We start from the raw sequence: 25,076 nt of genomic DNA, 5'->3' as shown, positions 1-25,076 counted from the left end.
CCTCCGTTTCTACAAGCCTATACGGCAGCATCTCCAGGCTGATCAATTTGGCTATGTGCACGTTTAACGCTTGAGCGTGCGGGTGCGTGGCGGCGTACTTGCGCTTGCGTTTAAACAGTTGCGCTAGCGACGTCTGGACGCTGCGCTGAGAGACATTGCTGGATGGGGCCGAGGACAGCGGAGGTGAGGGTGTGGGTGCAGGCCGGTAGGCACTCGTGCCTGTGTCCTCAGAGGGGGGTTGGATCTCAGTGGCAGGTTGGGGCACAGGGGGAGAGGCAGTGGTGCAAACCGGAGGCGGTGAACGGCCTTCGTCCCACCTTGTGGGGTGCTTGGCCATCATATGCCTGCGCATGCTGGTGGTGGTGGCTCCCCAGCTGATCTTGGCGCGACAAAGGTTGCACACCATTGTTCGTCGGTCGTCAGGCGTGACAAAGGTTGCACACCATTGTTCGTCGGTCGTCAGGCGTCTCTGTGAAAAACTGCCACACCTTAGAGCACCTTGGCCTCTGCAGGGTGGCATGGCTCGAGGGGGCGCTTTGGGAAACAGTTGGTGGATTATTCGGTCTGGCCCTGCCTCTACCCCTGGCCACCGCACTGGCTCGGGCTGTGCCCACACCCTGACTTGGGCCTCCGCGTCCTCGCCCGCGTCCACGTCCTCTAGGCCTACCCCTCAGCATGCTGTATTACCAGTAGTGCAGAAACAGAACGCTGTAATTAAATGTGCCGCTTATTGGCCCTTGGTTGGAGGCTGACTTCGCTTACGGAACGCACAGCAGAGGCAGGAAAGAATTTTGCGCGAGCCTGCTGTGACACTTAGCTGGCTGCGTATGAATTAGGACAACTACCCCCAGCAGAGACCCAGTACACTTGTAGACAGGAATACAGCGGTGATGTAAGAGGCAACACAGAGGCAGAAAAGAATTTTGCGCAAGCCTGCTGTAACACTTAGCTGGCTGCGTATGAATTAGGACAACTACCCCCAGCAGAGACCCAGTACACGGAGGACAGTCACAGGCAGCCCAAATAGATTTTTTTTCCCAAATGTTTTTGGAAAGGCCCACTGCCCATATACACTAAATATGTCTTCTGTCCCTGCCTCACCACTACTGGCCCTGGACAATGAAAAATTAGTGCAGGACGCAATGCTCTGCACGGCCGATATACAAAAAAAAAAAAAAGTGCAACACTGCAAAAAGCAGCCTCCACACTACTGCACACGGTTAGATGTGGCCCTAAGAAGGACCGTTGGGGTTCTTGAAGCCTAAAATAACTCCTAACGCTCTCCCTATAGCAGCTCCGGCACCAGCAGCACTGTCCCTGATCTCTGTCAGAATGCATCTGTGGCGAGCCGCGGGAGGGGTCGATTTATATACTCGGGTGACACCTGATCTCGCCATCCACTCACTGCAGGGGGGTGGTATAGGGCTTGAACGTCGCAGGGGGAAGTTGTAATGCCTTCCCTGTCTTTCTATTGGCCAGAAAAGCGCGCTAACGTCTCAGAGATGAAAGTGAAAGTAACTCGAACATCGCGTGGTACTCGTCTCGAGTAACGAGCATCTCGAACACGCTAATACTCGAACGAGTATCAAGCTCGGACAAGTACGTTCGCTCATCTCTAGAAATAACACTTTGATGCTGCACTCAGTGTGTAATTAGAAAGGGGAAGGGTCCATTCTTGTTCATCAGCTCTCTCCAACAATGCAATCACGTGGTATCTATGGGATGTCCTTGTCCTCTGCAGAAGTATTGCAGTGTATTATGCAGCTGATCAAGTTACCTTATTCAGTATTCTAGTGAAACTTAAGAAAAGAAGAAAAACAGTTTCCTTTTTTTTCCTTGACTGCCTGAACTATATAATTGTCATAGGATTTAGCTTGGGAACAAGGACTCCGGCACTGACCCATTAGTAGCCGCTTACTCTTAAGGGGGTTTTCCCATTTGGGGGCCTCACCTTGTCCTGGCACTCACCCCACCGGCCGCTGCATCCGGACACACTCGGGTCGCTAGATTTTATGAAAGCAGCTTAGCCCAGTGTTATGCTATTACTGTAAGTCTTATAAAGGTGAGTGGGAGTTACAGCGAACACTATTTAAAAAAAAATGTGAGATATGGAAACCTTAGAGCGTGTTGTCCTGTGTTCACATTACTTCCATTTACTTCTATGGGAGTTACGGAAACTGCATAACTGGGTGCTCAGCAGTTTCTCTACAACCTCGCCACCTCTGAGAGCCACCGGCAGGCAGCGGAGGGAGTGGGACGGGGTAAGGTCCTGAAAAGGAAATTCTTCTTTAACCTCTTTATTTCCATCTGCTGTATAACGGTGACAGAGATAACTGGACTTTACATCAAGTTGTGGCTTTTTTTTCCACGTGTCACATCACAGTGAGGGAAAACATCGCTGGTGTGTCTGACTCCATTCACAAGAATGGAGTTTATATTTGTGTGAGTTTTAGGAGTCTTGCAACACATAACTCGCGCAAGATTCTCGGTCATTGGAAACCGGCCTGTAAGTAAAATATTATGGGCCAAAAAACTATATTAAATTGGCATCACTGCATTCATTAGGATCCATACTGTAAACCTATCCCATTATTTATCCTGCATGGGCAGCACTATGTATGGAACACCGTTTCTGAAATGCATTCCACGTCACAAAAAGTTGAATTAAAGGTGATCAAAATGTATTTTCCCCAATATGATAGCAAAAAATCCCCCATGTAGCTCTGTTGATGGAAAAATAGAAGTGGTTCTGGCTCTCAGAATGTGGGGACACAAAAACCAATTATTTAAAATTATTTTATTGCAGACAAGTAGTAAAGCATAAACAATCCACCTTCGGTATTGACGAAACGTTCCCATCCGCAGCTTGTCACCATATTATCTATTCTACAGTGCAAAATGTAAAAATGAAGAGGCATTGCTGCAGTTTTCCCTGCTCCCTCCCAGGAATGATTCAACTGTAGTTAATCATTAGGTTACAAGCACCCCAAAATTATAACTCGTCCTGAAAGATGCGAACTGCTGCGTCAGAGGGAAAGTAAAAAAAGTTCTGCTATTCAGAATGCAGAGATGAAAAACAAAAAACATCTGTGCCCCAAAGTCCAGAATAGTTTTCATCCTTCCTTATAAAGTGGTTAGGCTAACTTCACAGGGGAGAGTGTGCTATTGGGCTGAGAATTACGGCCCGATAACACGCTCGCCAACATGCGTTGCTGCTTTGTTTGTTGTTTTTTTTTAATATTTATTTCCCTTCGGCGAAGTGGAGATCCTTCACTTTGGGGTGGATTGCAGACTTTCTCTCATTGTTCACAGTGGGGAAACCTCACATCGCCTGCACCTAGCACGAGGTGTGTTGCTGCTGCCGACCCCATTTTAACAATGGGCGATGTGAGGGAACACCCAAAAATAGGATGTGCCACAATTTGTTTCCCACATCGCGATGCGGAAAAAAAATCACTCATGTATGACGCCATTGGAAAGAGTGGGGTTCATATTCATGCGAGATTTGTGTTTATGTTCAAATGTCGCACGATTTTCTCGGCCATGGGAAACCGGTTTTATTCAGACATCAAGAACTGATGACCCGTCCTCAGGATGGGCAAGTATGTGATCGGCTTGGTGATTCCTAGCACCCCACCACTTAGCAGTTTGAGGAGGTTTTGGCACTCAGATGAGCCCTGTGACCTCTTCAGGGTTTGCATCGGACTACGGCTTTGTTTGCACACAGAGTGTTTATTAAGCAGATTTTCTGAGTGTTGCAGCATTGTTCCACTGGAGGGAATAGAACCGCACTGCAGTATTTTGCACAACTGCTTTAAAAAGCGCAGTAATCCGTGTACAGACAGGATGGTAATCATTGAAAATGACGCAGTTCTAGCATAAGCCGCCCCCCTTCTATGAGCTGATTGGCTGGAGTGCTGGCAATCTAATGTAATGCAGCATGTTATACTGTTGCAGTAATATATGGTATTGATATAATATTAGACCTGTCGCTGTAAGGTCCCTGCAGCCATCCATGCACCTCAGCTCAATGTATCTGCAGCTTCAGCACTTTGTCTTTGGGCCAGGGAAGATTCTAGAGCCTTAAAGATTTCCTCGCTCTCCGGCCTGAAGACTCTGGTGAAGGAGAAGGTGGCCGCCTAGAGTGGAGTGCTGTAAGTGCAGTGTGAGTAGAAGTCCAGCCAGGAAGACCATACAGGTCAGGGCCCCTAAAGCTCTGCTGTAGGCACTGGCCTATGTGGCGTAGCCCACCCCTGTGCACATTGATGACCATTGTTTTTGGTCACCTGGCAAATAATGGAATAAATAGTGATCAAAAAGTCATGTGTGCAGTAAAATGGTACCAACGCGGCTGTTGGCTCATCCCTCAGCATACAAACACTCTCTCAATCTGTCAACAGAAAAATACATTTGTGAATTTCCGTATATGGCGACAAAATTGAATGACTTTAAAAACTAAATGTGTCTATTGTGCCCAAGTATTAACAGACAAAAATCACATAGATTTGAGATCAATGTAGTCTTACTGACACATAGATGAAAGGTAACGCGTTACTCATGCCTGTGGTTGGGCAGAGCAACATTAAACCCCTTCCCGCAACAGGGCGTAAACGTACGTAATACATAAATAAAATGAATAAAGAAAAATGTAAAAAAAAAGTTTAAAAACCCCTTTTTAATGCTTTTTCTTATATTAGCATAAAAATGGTAAAGAAAAATTAAAACCCCACATATTTGGTTTCGACGTGTCCGTAACAACGCGTACAATACGCTTCACATGCTTTTTTGATTGTGCAGGGAAAAAAGCGTTAAAAAAAACACTAAAAACTGATGCAAAATGCTAATTTTTAGCATTTTGCCTCCTTAAAAACGCAATAAAAATGATCCAAAAAGCCGTATGTACCCCAGAATGGTACCAATAAAAACTACAGCTCGTCGCGCAAAAAATAAGCCCTCATAGAGCTCTGTACATAAAAAAAATAAAAAGTTACAGGACTTTGAATGCAGCGATAGAGAAAACAAAAATTTCCAAAAAAGGGTGTTTACTAGAGATGAGCGAGTACCAAAATGCTCGGGTGCTCGTTACTCGAGTCGAACTTTCAGTAATGCTCGAGAGTTCGTTTCGAGTAACGAACCCCATTGAAGTCAATGGGCAACTTGAGCATTTTTGTATATCGCCGATGCTCGCTAAGGTTTTCATTTGTGAAAACCTGGGAAATTCAAGAAAGTGATGGGAACGACACAGAAACGGATAGGGCAGGCGAGGGGCTACATGTTGGGCTGCATCTCAAGTTCCCAGGTCCCACTATTAAGCCACAATAGTGGCAAGAGTGAGACCCCCCTGCACTGTCAGCATCAAGATCGTTCTCCTCTGCCACAGCTGTAACAGCTGTGGCAGAGAAGAATGATGTTAGCCCATTGAATTCAATGGAGCCGGCAATACAGCCGGCTCCATTGAAAGCGATGGGCTGCCAGCGATCGCAGGATGAATTGTCAGGAAGGGCTTAAATATATAAGCCCTTCCCTGCAATTCATCCAGAAATGTGTAAAAATAAAAAAAAAATATACTTACCTTGTCTCGGCAGAACGATGTTAGCCCATTGAATTCAATGGAGCCAGCAATACAGCCGGCTCCATTGAAAGCGATGGGCTGCCAGCGATCGCAGGATGAATTGTCAGGAAGGGCTTAAATATATAAGCCCTTCCCTGCAATTCATCCAGAAATGTGTAAAAATAAAAAAAAAATATACTTACCTTGTCTCGGCAGAACGATGTTAGCCCATTGAATTGAATGGAGCCAGCAATACAGCCGGCTCCATTGAAAGCAATGGGCTGCCGGCGTGCGCGGGATGAATTGTCGGGAAGGGCTTAAATATATAAGCCCTTCCCTGCAATTCATCCAGAAATGTGTAAAAAAATAAAATAAAAAAAAAATAAAAAAATAAATTTTTATATTTATATATTTTTTTTTTTTTTTTTTTTTTTACACATTTCTGGATGAATTGCAGGGAAGGGCTTATATATTTAAGCCCTTCCCGACAATTCATCCCGCGCACGCCGGCAGCCCATTGCTTTCAATGGAGCCGGCTGTATTGCCGGCTCCATTGAATTCAATGGTCAGTGCTCATTTAATCGAGACGAGTACCGCGTGGTGCTCGTCTCGAGTAACGAGCATCTCGAGCACCCTAATACTCAAACGAGCATCAAGCTCGGACAAGTATGCTCGCTCATCTCTAGTGTTTATTGCAGAAAAGTGGAAAAACCTAAAAACAAAATAAGAATTTTGGTATCTTTGTAATCGTACCGACCCGCAGAAAAAAAGGATTGTCATTTATGCTGCATGATTAACGCTGTAAAAAAAAAACTATGGCAGAATTGATGCGTTTTCTCTCCCTACGATCATAAAAAAAATAATAAAAGTTTTACATTATAGTGAATGTACCCAAAAATGGCACTCATAAAAACTACAGTTCGCCACGCAAAAAACAAGCCCTTATACGGCCGCATCGACGGAAAAATAAAAAAGTTATGACTTTTGAAAAATGGAGAAGAAAATCCGCCAAAAATCGTTGCGTCCTTAAGCCCAAAATAGGCCATGTCCTTAAGGGGTTAAACAGTGGAATTGTTTTTATTTTCTTTCCCATTCTGACCCAAAGAGATAATTTAACCCCTTGAGTGGCACGCCCAGAAATGACGTAATTCTGTATGATTGCAGTTATTGCCCGCGGGTTTCAGCTGTAATAAACAGCTGACGCGCACGCTGTAGGAAGAGAGGTTTCACCAGGATCTCTCTTCATACATGTAAATGATGTAAATGTACGTCCTGGAGCGGGAAGAAGTTAGTCTGCAGGGTGCACAGCATGGGAAAAAAATTTAAACATGGCAAAAATACAAAAAAATGAATAGAAAGTGATCAAAATTCTGCACAGATCAATAAATAGTACTAATAAAAAGTACAACTCCTCCCGCAAAATGAAAACCCGGTAAAAAAAAAATAAAAAATTTAAATGCTATTAAACTTTGAATGCAGTGGTAGAAAACATTTTTTTTTTTTGAACTGTGAAAAAGTAGTGAAAAAAAAAAAAAAAACTATTATAATTTGGTATTGGCATAATCGTACTGGCCTGTAGAATTACTATTTATACTGCTCAGAGAATGCAGTGAAAAATAAAAATAAGACATGCCAGAATTACAGACTTTGTAATTCTGCCCCTAAAAAAAAAAATGGAATAAAAAGTGATCAAAATTTTACATGTTCCTAAAAATTAGATAAATGAAGACTAGAGCTCATCCCGCAAAAAACAGGCCCTTCTAGAGCTCTGGCAAAAATAAAATTAATACGGCTCTTGGAATGTGGCGACACAAAAGCAAACCTTAAGAAAAAAAATGTATTAAATGTACAAAAATAGCAAAACATAAAAAAACTGTATGAACTTGGTATTGCCAGAATCGTGCTGACTTAGAGAATAATGTTATCACACTATTTATTCTGCACACTGAACGCTATAAAAAATGAAATCTGAAAAACAAATGGCAGAATTTCCCCACCCACCAATCTCCCTACAAATCTTTTTTACAAAAGTTATGCAATACACTATATATACCGGCGTATAAGGCGACGGGGCGTATAAGACGACCCCCCCAGCTTTCGCCTTATACGCCGGTAATATAGTGTAAAAAAAAAAAAAAATCATTACTCACCTCCCCCGGCGTTCTGTCGTGCTCCGGCAGGATGTCGCTCGCTCCTCGTCCCCGGCGCAGCATTGCTTTCTGAATGCGAGGCTTGGAATCCCCGCCTCCAGAAAGCTAATACACACGCCGTCAGCCAGTTACAGCCATTCAATGACAGCATTGAATGGCTGTGATTGGCTGAAGGCGCACGTGGCTTCAGCCAATCACACTATTCAATGACATCATTGAATGGCTGTAACTGGCTGCTCTTCTTTTGTACAAATTACAAGTGGGCGGACATTTTTCTTGCAGCCACAAATTAACTGAAGTAACACGTTCAACCTGCACAGCAGTGACTGGGAAGACAACGACTACAACGGAAAGCGTTGATAAGACGGTGCAATCGGCAGAAGTTTTAATCTAACTGGAGTGCAGATAACGCGATTCACCCCCGTGTATGTAATTTTTGTGATAATTGTTAATAATAATGTGTGATATTCATTTTGTTCTAGAAATTGATGAGGAAGGAGTGGTCCCTCCTGATGATGAAGCCCCTCAAGAAATGGGAAACGATGACATAGAGGTGACAGTATTAATTATTGATTGTATTTCTTATAGTTGTACTAACTTGTATACACCAGTCATGACTAGCATATTGTATCTTTACGCTAGTTGTTCGTTTTTTTTAAATTTCAGGTTACAGAAGAAATGATTGACCAGGCAAATGAAAAGAAAGTGGAGGCAATTAATGCTTTGGGAGATGGTAAAAAATTTTTTTTTCTGCACGTACCTTTGCCCTGTGAACATGTTTATTAATATATATGTGTACTTTTTATCACCACTTTTTAGATTTTACTGAAAACATTACGTTTCTCCCCCCCCCCCCCCCCCCTACGGATCTTTAACCCTTTCCAATCCACTGTCAGACGTTTTCCTACATTCTGATTGAAGATTATACAGCTCTAATGATAGAAGACGTCCAACAGGGTATTCTTACCATCTATTGCTCTCTGGCACACACACACTGGCTTTAGCCAGCAGATATCACCATTATATAACAGCAAAAAGAGAGAGCCTTTTAGGAAACCCTGAATTCAAAATTGGATTAGAAAGGGTTAAAGGGTTGTCTGGTTACTTTTTGACTTGCTGGATTTGTAATGTTCCTCACCAGTGGGATAGATGGTCAATGTAAACTGCGTCTCCAAAATGAGTCTTTCCTCCTGAAAACGCCCTGGTCACAGGACATTCCTAGTTTATAGATTAACAGCTATTAATACAAAAAAGTTTCCGCGCTCATGGGACTGTTTCAGTTCAGTAATCAATCAATTACTGAACTGAAAAGGACTTACACTTACTCGAAAGGAGGGGGGTATGATGACCAGAAATCCCCCTCCTTGAAGTGATGCCTCCTTACTGTCAAATAAACGCCATACGAGTCACGTAACTGACGTAGTGATGTCAGCATAACCGCGACATTGCAGATGGAACGCATCGCGCGCTCCACCGGAAACATGAACGTCACACGCCGATCATGTGACGGTCATGATGATGTTTGAAACGCCTGACACGCCCCCGATGTCCCTGTAACCGCTGACATCTGCGGAGGGTTCCTAATGTAAGTTGATTTTTATGATTATATATATATGTGCTGTTTTATCTTATGATGATTGGCTTGAAGAAGGTGCCTGAGAGCACAGAAACGCGTTGCCTATATTTCATCATCAACCGGAATAAAGGTGACATTGTATTAATGCGATTAGAACGTGGCGTTTATTTGACAGTAAGGAGGCATCACTTCAAGGAGAGGGATTTCTGGTCATCATACCCTCCCTCCTTTCGAGTAAGTGGAAGTGCTTTTCAGTTTGGAATTGATTGATTACTGAACTGAAACAGTCCCACGAGCGCGGAAACATTTTTGTATTAATAGCTGTTTCTCTATCAATTTTCCGCTTGGGGACACTCTCATACAAGAGAGACCCCAACTGTCTCCGCAGCTCTCCCCCTTTTGGAGGATTGGAACTGTCATGTTCATATCAACTGCTTGACGATTCTGAGGCGCTTTCTGGGCATTTTCTGTGTAGTTTATAGATTGGGTAATGAGTAAAGATGCCATTTTGTTTATTTTTTTTTAGGGGCGGGGGGGGGGTTGAGGCGGGGAGGGGGGTTTAGCCAATTTTAAACAATACCTCTTTTAAATAATTACACTTGAGATGGGTGTCTAGATAGTAGACGTAACTCGATGACTCTAAGTTGATCTAAGTTTGTGTTTGCAATTAAAAGTATGACTCTTTGATTTTTCATTCTTTTTGGCGTTCAGGTGATCTCGAGAATGCTGTTACTTTATTTACAGAAGCTATTAAACTTAACCCACGGGTTGCTATACTGTACGCAAAACGAGCAAGGTGAGGAAAGAAACCAGTGTTCATTCTGTAATGAATTTAATAGTAGTGTATGTATGCTTATGGTGTGTATTTTGTCTATATATAATTGATGTTATACTGCTAAAAAAATTTAAGGGAACGTGAAGGTTATGTGACGGTGGATTCCTCCTCTAAACGTGCCGCAGGTTAGCTGGGATTCAGTCCTTGTAAATGGGCAAAAGCCATGTGTGGAATATCCAAAGCGAATCCTTGTAAGAAGTAACAAGTGACTTTTTTTCCCCCCCTGGGGAACAGGTATCAAATCCATGGTGGTAAAATCCGTGTTGTGATGACCGTAACATGGATTCTCATTCAAATAAATGAGATGCAGATTTGGTGTGGATCTTATTGCAGAATTCGCACCAAAGTCCACCATGTGAGTATACCTTAAGCATCGCAGTATAATCCCATAGTCACTTAGGCTGGCGCTTGGTGTTATACTGGTGCGTCACCTTTAAAAGTCAATCGACTAAAGACTGCTTCGCAAAACTGTGACATTTCAGTGTAAAAACACGTGCAGTTTTCAGCCATGTTGTTGATGTGTAATCCTCATGCACATCATAAGCATCATAGAAACGTCATACAAGTGCCATGTGGGAACGCAACCTTAAAGTTCAGGGATAATAGACTATCTACTTAGTAAAGCGTAAGAGATTGGGAATCCATTTAACCTGCTTAGGTGCTAATTAAAGTGGCAACAGGTGCTCTGGAGAGGCAACAACAAGTCCACCTACAAAATGGGAATGGTTTCTGTTGGACAGACAATTATTCTCTCTATCCTTCCTGACTGATTTTTCTCTAGTTTTGTTAGTGTGCTTGTCACTGCCAGTAGGTGGAACCTGCAATTTAATTGGGTTGCACAGGTAGTCCTGCACTTCCCGGATGGTGCTTCCATGCATGTCGTTGCAAGAATCATAGAGCTAGAAAGAACCTCCAGGGTCATCTGGTCCAACCCCCTGCTCAGTGCAGGATTCACTAAATCATCCCAGACAGATGTCTGTCCAGCCTCTGAAGACTTCCATTGAAGGAGAACTCGCTACCTCCCGTGGCAACCAGTTCCACTCATTTATCACCCTCACTGTCTAATATCTAATCTATGTCTCCTCCCTTTCAGCTTCATCCCATTGCTTCTAGTCTTTCCTTGTACAGATGAGAATAGGGCTGATCTCTCTGCACTGTGATAGCCCTTCAGATATTTGTAGATGGCTATTAAGTCTCCTCTCAGCCTTCTGTTTGGCATGCTAAACATTCCCAGATGCTTGAACGGTTCCTCATAGGACATGATTTGCAGACCGCTCACCATCTTGGTAACTCTTCTCTGACTGTGCTCCAGTTTGTTGTGTTTTTTTTTTTTTTTAAACCTGGTTGCTCTATACTGGACACAGCATTTCAGATGAGGTCTGACTAAGGAGTAGAGGGGGATAATAACCTCACGTGATCTAGACTCTGTTTTTTCTTAATACATCCTAGACTTGTTTGCCTTTTTGGGTGCTGCATCACTGTTGACTCATGTTCAGTCTGTGATCTAGTAGTATACCCAAGTCTTTTTGACATGTTCTATTGCTTAGCCCAATTTCCCCCATTCTGTATATTCTTTTCATTTTTCTTGCCCAGATGTAGGACTTTGCATTTCTCCTCGTTAAATACCAGTCTGTTAGTCAACGCCCACTGTTCAAGCTTGTCTACATCTTTTTTCGATCTGTTTTAGCTTTGTATAGTCTGCATCACCATGGACAATGCACTTTGGCAACAGATACAAGTGTGCCATCCAGATCATTTTTCTTAAATTAACCCTCCCTACTGCTGACAGGGAAAGTTTACACATCTATTTAAATTTTAGCAATAGCAGTCTAGATTTAATTTAGTATAATCCAAAATAGTTCATGATATATTTACCTGCAAGTACTTAACCCCTTAACTTTAAAGGATGTACGTTTACGTCCTGCAGCTTTGGCGTATGTATGGAGAGGGATCTCAGGTTGTGATTGATTGATCGAGCGCTGGTTCTGATTGGCTGAGTATCACAGCACTCAGTCAATCAGAGGCAGCGCTTTCTGGAGACTGGGATTTCCAATCCCCAGCCAGAAAAGATGCTGATGGCCAGAGCCGGACAGCGCCGCTTAGGTGATGTATGTGGTGTTTTTGTTTGTTTGTTTGTTTGTTTTGTTTGTTGTAGGTAGGTGGGATATATAAGGAAATGAGAAGACAAGTGTAGTTGTATAGTCTACAATGTAGACAGAGTGGAACTTCTGCAAGAAGCACTGGAATGGAATTGAGTAATGTATCAGTATACTAACCCACCTTGAATACTTCATATGCAGAGAGTGAAAACTTTTCCCCACCCACTGCGCTCTTACCATGGGGAGGTTCTCTTTGGACAAATGCATCTTTTGTGGGCAGAGTATAAGCGGCTGGTATCACTTTATCAAAGTGAAATATTGCCTGGTGTTTGGTGGATCACTCATTCCACACATGTTCCATGAATCTACTGTGAATTTCTCAGCCAACTAAATATATTTGAGTACACAGTACCTATCCGAATAACTGTCTCCAGTGTATCACATCGCAGAACCCAATAAACTTAGCTAGTATACATGTAAGAGACTGAGGAAAGAACAAACCTCTTGAAAATGCAAAAAAAAACTTATTGTCCCAAGAAAACCCTCCCAGGTTTTTAACTGTTTGCAGCTGTCAACTGCTTCCTGGGAACTTTGCTTTCAATTTCAAATTGGGTTCTCGTTCTTTTTTTCTTCCCAGCTCTTTGTTACCCACATGTCAGTTATTGTCAGGAATCTCTGGTCTGTGCGGTGAACGTGTTCCGCTACGTAGCTGGTTTTCTTTTTTGTCTAACCCAACTTCAACTGCCCTGAGATTTTCAAAGAAATGCATCGCTCCCATTTAATGGGGTATTACACTTGTTAACTGCTCTTAGAATATCCTTAAATGTGGACTCTGCCTTCTGTACTGTGGATGAATGCCCTGGGAATCAATGTGATCTGTAATCCTCTGTGCTAGCCATGCCTTCTCCCCTCTATGTTCCAGTGTCCCCTCTAGACACCTAGCCTATGGGCTCACCGCTGCCAAGTTAGAGGCGTCCTGTGCAGGGATGATTCCTGGCTGGATGGAAGTGCTGATTGGGAATTTACACTGGCAAACTTTGCCAGTCTTGCCACTAGGTTTCTGCTGCTGCGTGCATGCTGTTGTCTTCACTCTGCATGCTGGCACCATTTTTGATTTCACTGCTGTTGGCTTTTACCAGCTGGTGGTACGGTTTGCGGCGCATCATGGCTACCTGGAGCTGTGGGGAAGATACTGGGTCCCTTGCTGGGTAACTGAACTGCACTTTGCATTCTGATAGTCATGGGTACAAGACTATAAGCAGGATGTGTAGCGGGAGCTCTCATTCGCTGTGACTGCTGACATCCTCTTATAGGTTCCACCCCCGGTATCTCCTAATAATTTTCCAAAGTTCTGACGTTTTTATATTGCCGGGTAAACGTAGGGGCCAGATCCTGAGAAAAAGATACTAAGTAGGTAATATAGCATTGTGGTTCTCGACTGAGTGTCACAAAAAAGTTGTCCAAAAGCATTAGAAGAGGGAAAGAAGAATAAGGAAAGAGAAGAGGAAGAAAGGAGAGAGGAAAAATAGAGTGGGGATTAAATTATGGGAGAGGATAAGAGTTCAGGGAAAGTGGTGAAGTGACAATTGGACCATTAGGGATTTCGTAATGGGGGCCCCTGTTTCTCTAGAAAATATAGAATAATCTCATAAGGAGCTCACATGCAGGCGTCTAGAACAGGCTTCAAAACTAAGGAGTAGATTCATAATCCATAATGGCCACACTGAAAAGAATTTTCAGTATCTCTCTCGTGTTCCGCATACAATTCCTCCATGCAACATTGTCAGAGTGGCAGCATGAGATGTCCCAACTAAGAGGGGGACATGTGCGGTTCACCAGTGACCTGGAATAACAGTCCTAGCAACGGCTGGGCAGAAGCGGAACAAGCCCTTTTTCTGCGCACCAATCAAGCCCAATAGTATGAAAAGCAGAGCCGTTGGGGGGAGTATTGTCTGTCTTTTGCTGGCTTATTAGATTGTATGTGGAGAACACCTTATCCCAAAAATGTCTAAGCAAGTCACAGCCCCACCAGACATGTAGCATGGTGCCCCTATCAGTTCCACAGCACCAACACATCTCGGACACCAAGAGGAACATGGCATGGAGACTAGCTGAATATCTGTACCATCTCGTTAAAATGTAAATTTTTTTCCTTTCCTGAGCCGCATAGGCTCTGGATAATTTGTGTGACGATAAATGCCTTTTGCTAATCATTTTGAGAAACTAACTCCCAATTCCTGTTCCCAGGCCCATTTAAGACTAGGATTTGTAGTGCAAGTCTCTCAAAGCAACAAGCTGTTAATCAGGCAAACCACATGTGTTGGAGGGGACTGTTGGGGAAAACAGCCTCTCAAAGGGTGCAAGCCCTGATCCAAAAGAGTTTCCATCTCCCTGGGTGACAAGGAAAGAATGCAGTTGGAAAGATTCCAACCAAGAGTAGACTTTCTTCCACAAATGTATTCCTCAAATCTTGGCGTGATGGGAATGGTGAGCCATTAAAAAACATGGTGAACCCGTATGGCCTCCCAACCTAGAAACTGTTCTCAGGAATTACCTGGAAGGAATGCTGGGTGGAAAATAGTGTTGTAAGGGGACCGTTTTGCCTTGATAGAATCCGGTTTCTTATTTTTAAAACCCAGAGCATGGGCGTTCATTTTAATAATTAGTTGGGGGGGGAAAGGACTGTAATTAGGTCAGATCCATGGGAGAAGTCTTAATAAGTAATTATAAAGCAGCCAGACTGCTCGATTTTTTTTAATTTTTTTTAAAATTTATTTATTTATTTTTTTTCCCCTCCTATTTGGCATCACCATTTTGCCTAAAATCTAAAAGGTGTGTAAAAACCGCAGCTGCATGAAGTCTCTGATTTAGTAAACTGACTGGTTTTAGAACGGAATGGAGTATGAATTCCCAGCCTTTGCCTTATATGGCTCCATACAAATTTGTTCAAACGCATTGAGTTAAAAAGATATGCATGGGGAACGATGGGAACAGCTTGTATAATATATAAGCACCTAAGCAGTGTGTCCATTTTCAGATTGTTCATCCGCCCAAACCTGGTTTCATATTTTCAAATCTCAGAGCCTGAACGTTCCTTCAATAAGTAGGTGGGGGGTGGAGGAAGAGACTGAACCCTGTCATTGGGTTGGATTCACGGGAGAAGTCTTAGGGGAGGTCAAGCAATAGGGGTTAGGGCCCTGTTTCAACAAGTTTACATACTACAAGTAATGGGATGATACAGAAGGTAAAGGGGCTGGAGATGTGCATGGTATGGCGTGGTGGAGAGTGAGGGATGCTATACACATAGACAATGGTCAGACTTGAGCCTTGTGGTGGCTTAATCAGTATGACTGCAGGGGGCGGTTGATTACGGCTAGCTGGGATTGCAGTCGGTAGGACGTGGAGCATGTTATCGGGAGTAAAGAGGGATTTGGTTAAGGGGATATGGTATGCCTCCTTGAAGAGGTGTGTTTTTGGAGCACGCCTGAAGTTTTGTGTGTCACTGATTACTTCAGAAGGGTCAGTGATCAGGTGATTCATCCTGATTGTCAGATTGGAGTTGGGAAGGTTTGTTTGTTTTTATTGTCTATAAAATGACTTGCCTTATTTGGGTTTCTTGCCGCCTTCTGGATCAACATTGGGAGGTAATGGGCTAAACTATATGAACATGTCTCTCTTTTCAGGCTAACGCACTATTACTTTTGCTTTGATAAGTGTACAATTTTTAATGTGATCTTGAGTCTCTTTTTGTCACTAAATGTAAACTTTTATATGCATCATTTTAAACTAAACTAATATTTCTCTTGTAGTGTTTACGTGAAGCTACAAAAGCCAAATGCAGCCATCCGTGACTGTGATAAAGCGATCACCATCAACCCTGATTCAGCTCAGCCATACAAGTGGAGAGGGAAAGCACATAGGTAAGTCATTTAACACAGTGTATGGATTTAAGAGGGCCTTGTGTTATGGCGAAAAATTGCTAATGTGGGCTTTGTACATATGGAAACCTCCTCCCTTTTTTTTTTTGGTATAAAGGAAACCATCCTTTTTATAAATGGTAGCACTGTCATAGTAAGAGTTCTAGTTGGTTTAATTCAGTGTGCTTAAAAAAAAAAAAAAGTTACAGCACTACCTCACAATACAAACATGCATCCCCCGTTTAGATAGGAGACCTGGCACCTGCTCTAACAGAGACCAGAGAAACTGCAGTTCCCTGGTTTTTTTTAACCCACAAATTATTGTGGCCAATGTCACTATGGCATGTAAAAGGCTGATAGAGGTAGGGGGCTCCCTCTGTCACCCATTGGAACTCCGCAGGCTTCAACATGGTTTCCATGTCTGCAAATCATGTCCTATGAGGAACAGTTAAAGGATCTGGGAATGTTTAGCTTATACTTATTGAAAAAAATGACCAAACGTGGGATTAACAAGGCAACTGTTAAGTGGATTCACAACGTACTCGGAGTGGTCATAAATGGATGAACATCCAAGTGGAAGAATGTATCAAGTGGGGTACCACAAGGCTCTGTCCTAGGCCCAGTGTTCAACATTTTTATAAAATGAGGAATTGATGGAAAACCGATCAAATTTGCCGATGACACAAAGTTAAGAGGGATAGCTGACACTAGGGAAGAGAGGGTATTCAAAAAGATCTGGAAAATCTTGATAGTGACTAACAGAATGGTATTTAACAAGGAGAAATGCAGTAGGTACACCTGGGCAAGAAAAATGGAAGGAAAAAAAAGCACATACAGAATGGGAGAAATTGGGCTAAACAGCAGCTCATGTGAAAAAGACTTCGGTATACTAATAGATCCTAGACTAAACATGAGTTAACAATGTGATGCAGCAGCAAAAAAGGCAAACAGACTTCTGGAATGTTTAAAGAGAAGCATAGAGTCTAGATCACATGAGGTAATTATCCCCCTTTACTCTTCCTTAGTCAGACCTCATCTGGAATACTGTGTCCAGTTCTGGGAACAGCACTTTAAAAAAAGACAGACAAACTGGATCAAGTTCAGAGAAGTGTCTTATGAGGAACGGTTAAAGCATCCGGGAATGTTTAGATTGCAAAAAAGAAGGCTGAGAGCAGACTTAATAGCTGTCTGCAAATATCTGGAGGGCTGTCACAGTGCAGAGGGATCAACCCTATTCTCACAAGGAAAGACTAGAAGCAATGGGATGAAACTAAAAGGGAGGAGACGCAAATAAGATATTAGAAAAAACTGACAGTGAGGGTGATTAATGAGTACAACAGGTTGCCACGGGAGGTGGTGAGTTCTCCTTCAGTGGAAGTGTTCAAACAAAGGCTGGACAGACATCTGTCTAAGATGATTTAGTGAATCCTGCTCTGAGCAGGGAGTTAGACGGGACCTCCAGGGTCATCCACCATTCTATGATTCATTTATGGTAGCCAGAAGCGAAATGTCATATAACCATATAATACACTGTAATAATGAAGTATTGCACTGTATTATATAAGACCGATCAAAAGTGTAGACATTCAAGTCCTTAGTGGAACAAAAATAAAAGTTAGTGTAAAAATTTTTTAGATCTTTGTCTCCATCTCCTCACCTTTCCATCTTAGTAAATTTTAAAAATAACCCACGTACAAAAATCACATCAAATTTGATATCTCCACATTCCTAATGATCCACATAAAAGTTAGTACATTATTTAACCTGCACGTTGTGAAAAGAAAATATTTTTAAAAATGGTGAAAAACAAAGTTATATGGATAATTAAATGGTACTATTAACCTCCTCCTGCTCCAGGACGTACATTTACATCCTGGAGTGTCGGGGTATGTATAAGAAGAGGTCGCGGGGCGACCCCTCTCCATACAGCGGCCGTCAGCTGTTTATTACGGCTGACACCCGCGGGCAATAGCAGTAATCGGTCAATTGTATACATCACCAAAAAAGTGCCTACATGTATTGCACATGTGTCGAACTGAAGGTCTGCCAGCAGAATCCGGACAGCCATGTCACTTTGTGGCCGCCGATGAGTTCCAACCGCAGGACTGGCTCTCCACTTTCCCTGGAGGATGCAACCAGTGCTTGGAAGAGGGGGGCGTCACCAGCACATGAAGAAAGTGTCATCTTGGTCTCTGAACTCACTCATCCACATGGCTCTGTTCAGTAACTGACAGGTGGTAGCACAGCTCCTACAGCCCTACCCAGCCTCCAAGGTTGGAAACATTGTAGTGCATAGAGCTTCATAGCCCTGTTAAGTAGTTAAATCTAGGGTTCATTCTCACTTGCAGTTTCACAGACTGACAACGGCATTTAAATCCCCCGAATGATGTTTGGGGGTCCCGCACGGCCCCCCCCCCCGCGGTGAGATCGGAGGAGCCGTGTTGGTGTCATGGCAGCCGGGGGCCTAATGAAAGGCCCCAGGGCTGCCTTAAAGGGGTTACCCGCGCCGAAACGGGGTTTTTTTTTTTTTTTTTAACACCCCCCGCCCCCGCCCCCCCCCCCCCCCGTTCGGCGCGAGACAACCCCGATGCAGGGGTTAAAAAAACAAACCGGAGAGTGCTTACCTGAATCCCGGCGGTCCGGCGTCTTCATACTCACCTGCTGAAGATGGCCGCCGGGGTCTGCTCCCTCCGTGGACCGCAGCTCTTCTGTGCGGTCCATTGCCGATTCCAGCCTCCTGATTGGCTGGAATCGGCACGTGACGGGGCGGAGCTACACGGAGCCGGCATTCTGCACGAGCGGCCCCATTGAAGACAGCAGAAGACCCGGACTGCGCAAGCGCGGCTAATTTGGCCATCAGAGGCCGAAAATTAGTCGGCACCATGGAAACGAGGACGCCAGCAACGGAGCAGGTAAGTATAAAACTTTTGATAACTTCTGTATGGCTCATAATTAATGCACAATGTACATTACAAAGTGCATTAATATGGCCATACAGAAGTGTATAGACCCACTTGCTGCCGCGGGACAACCCCTTTAACAGACTGCCTATGAAGCCATCCCCGTGGGGAGGCTTGATAGACTGCCTGTCAAAAAGCAGTATGACGTAATGCTATAGCATTATGTCATACTGCAGGAGCGATCAAAGCATCGCATCTTAAAGTCCCCCAGGGGGACTTCAAAGTAATGTAAAAAAAAAAAATCTATAAAGTTTTTTTTAATTGAAAAAAAAAAAAAAAAAGTTGCAAGTTTAAATAACCCCCCCTTTTGCCATATCTATTATTAAAAAATCTAAATAATAAATTAAAAATATGTATTTGGTATCGCCGCGTCCGTAAAAGTCCGAACTATCAAAGTAGCGCATTATTTTTCCCGCATGGTGAACGTAGTCCGAAAAAAATAAAATAAAATAAAGAACTCCAGGAATGCACTTTTTTAGTTACCCTGTCTCCCAGAAAAACCGCAATAAAAAGCGATCAAAAAGTCATATGTATTCCAAATTGGTACTGTAAGAAACTACAGGACATTATGCAAAAAATGAGACCTTGCTCAACTACGTCGACGAAAAAATAAAAGTTATCGCGCGCACAAAATGACTGCAGAACGTAATTGAAAAAAATTTCATGTCTTTGAAAAAAAAAAAGATTATAGTAAAAAATAAACTATACAAGTTTGGTATCGTAGTAATCGTACCGACCCATAGAATAAAGTTATCATGACGTTATTGTTGCCGTTTGTGCGCCGTAGAAACAAGACGCACTAAAAGATGGCGAAATGTCGTTTTGTTTTTTTTTCATTTTACTCCACTTAGAATTTTTTAAAGTTTTTCAGTACATTATAAGGTACTTTAAATAGCACCATTGAAAAATACAACTCGTCCCGCAAAAAACAAGCCCTCATACAGCGACGTCGATGGATAAATAAAGGAGTTACGATTTTTTTTAAAAGGGGGGAGGAAAAAACGAAAATGGAAAAAGAAAAAAGGCCGCTTCATTAAGGGGTTAATGGGCAATTTTGGTCAGTAATATGGATCAAAATGGGACATGCTGTGATTAAAGCAGACATAGTACTGATGTGGCCCTTGCTGGCACCCCTGGTATTACATTGCAACAAAGTAGTGCAAATTTATTTATTTCAAAGACTTTTGTTTTTATCTATACCAATGGCCTGATTGCTCATGGCTCCAATTCACTGATTTAAAGACCACCTGAGCTGAACTCCTCAGTTAGTCATCACAGTTCACTTATGATATGTTTTTTTAAACAGACGAGGAGGAATATTACAGATAAGTGCTGTAAAAAGCGAACATAATTGAACATGTGAGCTGTATTCTAAGTGTGCTGCTTCTTAAGTGAGTGATTTGGGATTAGTGACATTGAATTTAGGGAGTTTAGAAAAGTCACTTGTATTTATTTACTGCTCATATCAATTTTAATTTTTGCATATAATACTATTATCCAATCTATCTGTACAATCCCTATTTAGAATGTGCACCATGACTGATGGTGCCGTCCAGTGTACAACTTGTGCCATGTATGCAGTCCTTGGACAGCCATTCGAGGGTGCATACTGCTGTAAGAGATGTGAGCGTGTTACACATTTGGAAGCCCAGATCCTGGATCGAAAGGCACCGCTTGCAACACTGAGATCCATTGTCACCGTGGAAAGGGGTGGATGGTAGTATGGCTGAACAGGCAGCTGGCAGGGTGACCAGAAGGACGGGTAGAGGGAAAAGATCCAGGGAGGCTAGTCCTGAAATGGCACACCCCAACAAGTTTGTAATGTTGGCAGATCAGGCGACATGGCCTCTGATTGCCAGGTTGATGTCTGCTCCAGGCTAGACAGGTCCTGGTAGTGGGAGACTCAATTGTTGGGAGAAAGGGGGAGGGGGGGGGGGGTAGTGCAGACAAGACAATCTGTCGCAAAGACTGGGATAGTTAAATGGCGTGTTGTCTTTCTGGCACTTGAGTTTGACACATTGCAGATTGGGTTGACAGATTACTTGGAGAGGTTGGTGAGGCTCCCGCGGTTATGATACACATTGGCACCAATGACAAAGTTAGAGGTAGGTGGAAGGTCCTTAAAAACCATTTTGGGGAATTAGGATGAAAATTTAGGGCAAAGACCTCCAAAGTAGTAGTTTCTCTGCAGAACGTTCTGCTTGCAGACATAGCTGAAATTAGACTGGTAATCTGATGGACGTTCTCTTATTTGATTTTAGTTTTGTAATTCAATGAGTAAAAGTAACCGTAAACTGTTCCTCAATTATATAAATAGTAAAAAGATTAATACTAAAAGTGCTAGCCCTGTTTAACCCCTTCCCGCCCCATGAGGTAAGGGTCCGTCATGGGAGCGAGGTACTTCCCGCAAAATGACGTACCCTTACGTCATGGGGATAGCGCGTGATCATAGCAGATCTCGCGCTATCCCGCAGTGGGAGCTGGCTGTCACTAGTAGCCGGCGTGCCGCTGCGACAGCGGGGGGCATCAGAGATGCGGCCCCCCCCCACGCTGTAAACCCCTTCCCTTCCCCTTTAAGTAGATCGCGGCAGGGAAAGGGTTCACAGAGGGAGCGCGCTCCCTCTGACTCCAGCCGGCTCTCGCGATAACATCGCGAGAGCCCGGCTGGTTGCTATGGCAACAGGACGCCAGATACTGGCGTCCTGTATTGCCATAGCCTGTGATCGCTATAGTAAGCGATAAGGCATGGCTGGAGAGAAGTCCTGCCATGCCTTATCGTAGCGATCTGCAGTGCTGCAGTAAAAGTCCCTCAGAGGGACACATTGTGTTAAAAAAAAAAAAAAAACTCTTTTCCTCATATTAGCATACAAAATTTTTTTTTAACTTTAAAATCCCACATATTTGGTATCGACGCTTCCGTAACAACACGTACAATACATTGAACGCGCTTATTATCTTGCACGGCAAAAAGCGTAAATTTCTGCCTGTCAAAAAACGCAATAAAAGTGATTAAAAAAAAACGTGTGTACCCCAAAATGGTACCAATAAAAACTACTGCTCGTCTCGCAAAAAATAAGCCCTCAGAGAGCTTCGTACATGGAAAAATAAAAGTTACAGCACTTTGAATGCAGTGAGTTTAGAAAAAAATATTTCCAAAAAAAGGGTTTTTATTGTGGAAAAGTGGAAAAACATAAAAAAAAAAAAAAAGACTTTTGGTATCGTTGTAACCATACCGTCCCGCAGAAAGAATGTAGTTGTGTCGTTTATGCTGCATGATTAATGCTTTGAAAAAAAATAATCTATGGCAGAATTGATGCGTTTTCTCTCCCTACGATCATGAAAAAAATAAGTTTTACAATGTAGTCTATGTAACCAAAAATGGCACCAATAAAAACTACAGTTCGCCACGAAAAAAACAAGCCCTTTTATGGCCGCGTTGATGGAAAAATAAAAAAGTTATGGCTTTTGAAAAAATGGAGATTAAGATCCGCCAAAAATAGTTTGGTCATCAATACCAAAATAGGCCATGTCCTTAAGGGGTTAATAAATGTCGGAAAATTTGTAGAGTGATGAGGAGAAAGCAAATATATTAAAAAGTATATTCTACGGTGTATTCACTGAGAAAAATGAAATGTCAGATGAGATGCAGAGTGACAAAGTAAACTCTCCACAAAATGTCACCAGTTTAACCCAGGAAGAAGTACAGAGCTGCCTTAAAAAGATTGAAATGGATAAACTGCTGATTCTCGATGGCATACACCCCCGGGTTCTAAGGGAATTAAGTAATGTAATAGACAGACCGTTGTTTCTTATATTTAAGGGCACAATTGTGAATGGGGTCTATTCCACTAGATTGATGCATCACTAATGTGTTGCCAAAACGTTAGCCTGGAAACTGTGTCGGTAAGTCTTACTTTCATTGTGGGTAAAATGTTTGAAGGATTTCTAGGAGATGCTATCCTGGAGTACCTCAAGGAAAATAGCTGTATAACTCCATATCAGGATGGCTTTATGAGGGGTCGCTCCTGTCAAACCAACTTGAGAAGTTTATTCGAGGAGGTAAGTTCTAGACTGGACCAGGGAGACTCACTGGATCTTGTATATCTGGACTTTTCCAAAGCATTTGATACTGTGCCGCATAAAAGGTTGTAACCACAGGGGACAGTTTGGGGCTCTTTTTTTTTTTTTAATACTTTTTTTTAATGACCTGGTAGAAACATTGAACAGTTAAATATCAATATGTGCAGATGATACAAAACCATGTTAAGTAATTAACACCAGAGGATAGAATGTGGTTGCAAATATATCTGGATAGTTGGGGGCAGAAAATAGACAAATGGAGGTTAACACTGATAAATGTAAGATTCTGCACATGGGCAGGGAAATGCACATTACCATTACACACTAGATGGGAAACCACTGGGGAACACTTACATGGAAAAGGGCCTGGGATTTTAGTTCACTGTAAACTTAACTGTAGTAAATAGGATCATGGGGTGCATCAAACATTGTTCTTCCTCTCTACAAGTCACTGGTCAGACGACACATGGAATATTGTGTACAATTTTTGGCACCGATACTCAGACATATCGAAGGTTGATTAGGTACAAAGGCAAGTAATAAACAGAATGGGTGGACTACAATACCCAGAGAGGTGATCAAAATTGGGATGATTATTTAGTTAAGAAAAAAGATGGATGGGGGGCGTCCTAATAACTATGTATTATATATGGACTTCATTGGAAGCCGTCCATGTGGACACCGCAGGAAAATCTCTCAGAGCTTGCTGCGTTTTTGTTTTTTTCTCTCCTCTGTGAGCGGAAACTAAGTTGTTTCCACTTGTGTGCAGGGAGGAATCCCTTTCCCATAGCATGCTATGGACGGTATTTGCCGTGGAACCCCCGAGGCGGACATCTTCCGCAGCAAAAATTCACGCATGTGCAGGTGACTCAAGAGTTTAAGAGGGATCTGGACACTTGAGTGTAATATTACATGTTATAGTCCCTGATTACTTCAGAAAGGTTGGTAATCAGTGGATTTATCCTGATTCTCAGATTAGATTTAAATGGATAAAATTGGCTTATACCTCATTTGGTTTTTTACCTTCCTCTGGATCAACATTGGAGGACAATAGACTGAACTAGATGGACATTTGTCTCTTAAAGGGGTTGTCTCGCGGCAGCAAGTGGGGTTATACACTTCTATATGGCCATATTAATGCACTTTGTAATGTACATCGTGCATTAAATATGAGCCATACAGAAGTTATTCACTTACCTGCTCCGTTGCTAGCGTCCCCGTCGCCATGGATCCGTCTAATTTCGCTTTCTTCTGGCGTTTTTAGACGCGCTTGCGCTGTGCGGTCTTCTTCCTGGTGAATGGGGCCGCTCGTGCCGGAGAGCTGGTCATCGTAGCTCCGCCCCGTCACGTGTGCCGATTCCAGCCAATCAGGAGGCTGAAATCGGCAATGGACCGCACAGAGCCCATGGTGCACCATGGGAGAAGACCCGTGGTGCATCGTGGGTGAAGATCCCGGCGGCCGTCTTGGTGAAGGAAGAAGGAAGACGTCACAGAGTGGGGATTCGGGTAAGTTATATATTTATATATATATATATACCCGAACGGGGGGGCCTAGGGGGGAAAAAAAAACCAGTTTCGGCGCGAGACAACCCCTTTAAGCCTGACCTACTCGACTCCTATGTCACTCTGCCAGATACCAGCACTGGCCACACCACCACAGTCAGTGGTGGTCCATCTGGATCAGTCACACTTGTGGAGACCCTTTCCACCTGAGCTTCTTCTAACCTGTTCTGCAATTTGGTACATTCATCTGTACGTTTTATTATATTTTGTTTTTTAATTAAAATATAACTGGCTCTCAAGACATCTAATTTTTTTGATTGAAGAGCAACATGCATCATGCGAATAACAAATTTAAGTAGTATTGAATTCTCTGACTTGGGTATTTTCCTGATTTTTGTATAGTGA

General features: G+C 42.9%; 1 protein-coding gene across 1 annotated transcript in view; it reads left to right on the top strand.

The window, feature by feature from the left end:
- The window catches only part of ST13 (ST13 Hsp70 interacting protein), a 62,830-nt gene that overhangs the window by 23,297 nt on the left and 14,457 nt on the right, over positions 1 to 25,076 (top strand). Inside the window, exons 4-7 of the mRNA XM_066596191.1 lie at positions 8,184 to 8,254; positions 8,368 to 8,434; positions 9,989 to 10,073; positions 16,021 to 16,131. Of these exons, the coding sequence (XP_066452288.1) occupies positions 8,184 to 8,254; positions 8,368 to 8,434; positions 9,989 to 10,073; positions 16,021 to 16,131 (334 nt within the window). The remainder of the gene's footprint in view (positions 1 to 8,183; positions 8,255 to 8,367; positions 8,435 to 9,988; positions 10,074 to 16,020; positions 16,132 to 25,076) is intronic.

The sequence above is a fragment of the Eleutherodactylus coqui genome, chromosome 3, assembly GCF_035609145.1.
Source record: "Eleutherodactylus coqui strain aEleCoq1 chromosome 3, aEleCoq1.hap1, whole genome shotgun sequence".
In the NCBI taxonomy this organism is placed as follows: domain Eukaryota; kingdom Metazoa; phylum Chordata; class Amphibia; order Anura; family Eleutherodactylidae; genus Eleutherodactylus; species Eleutherodactylus coqui.
Note: the sequence above shows the minus strand (reverse complement) of the source record. Positions and strands in the feature narration are given on the sequence as shown.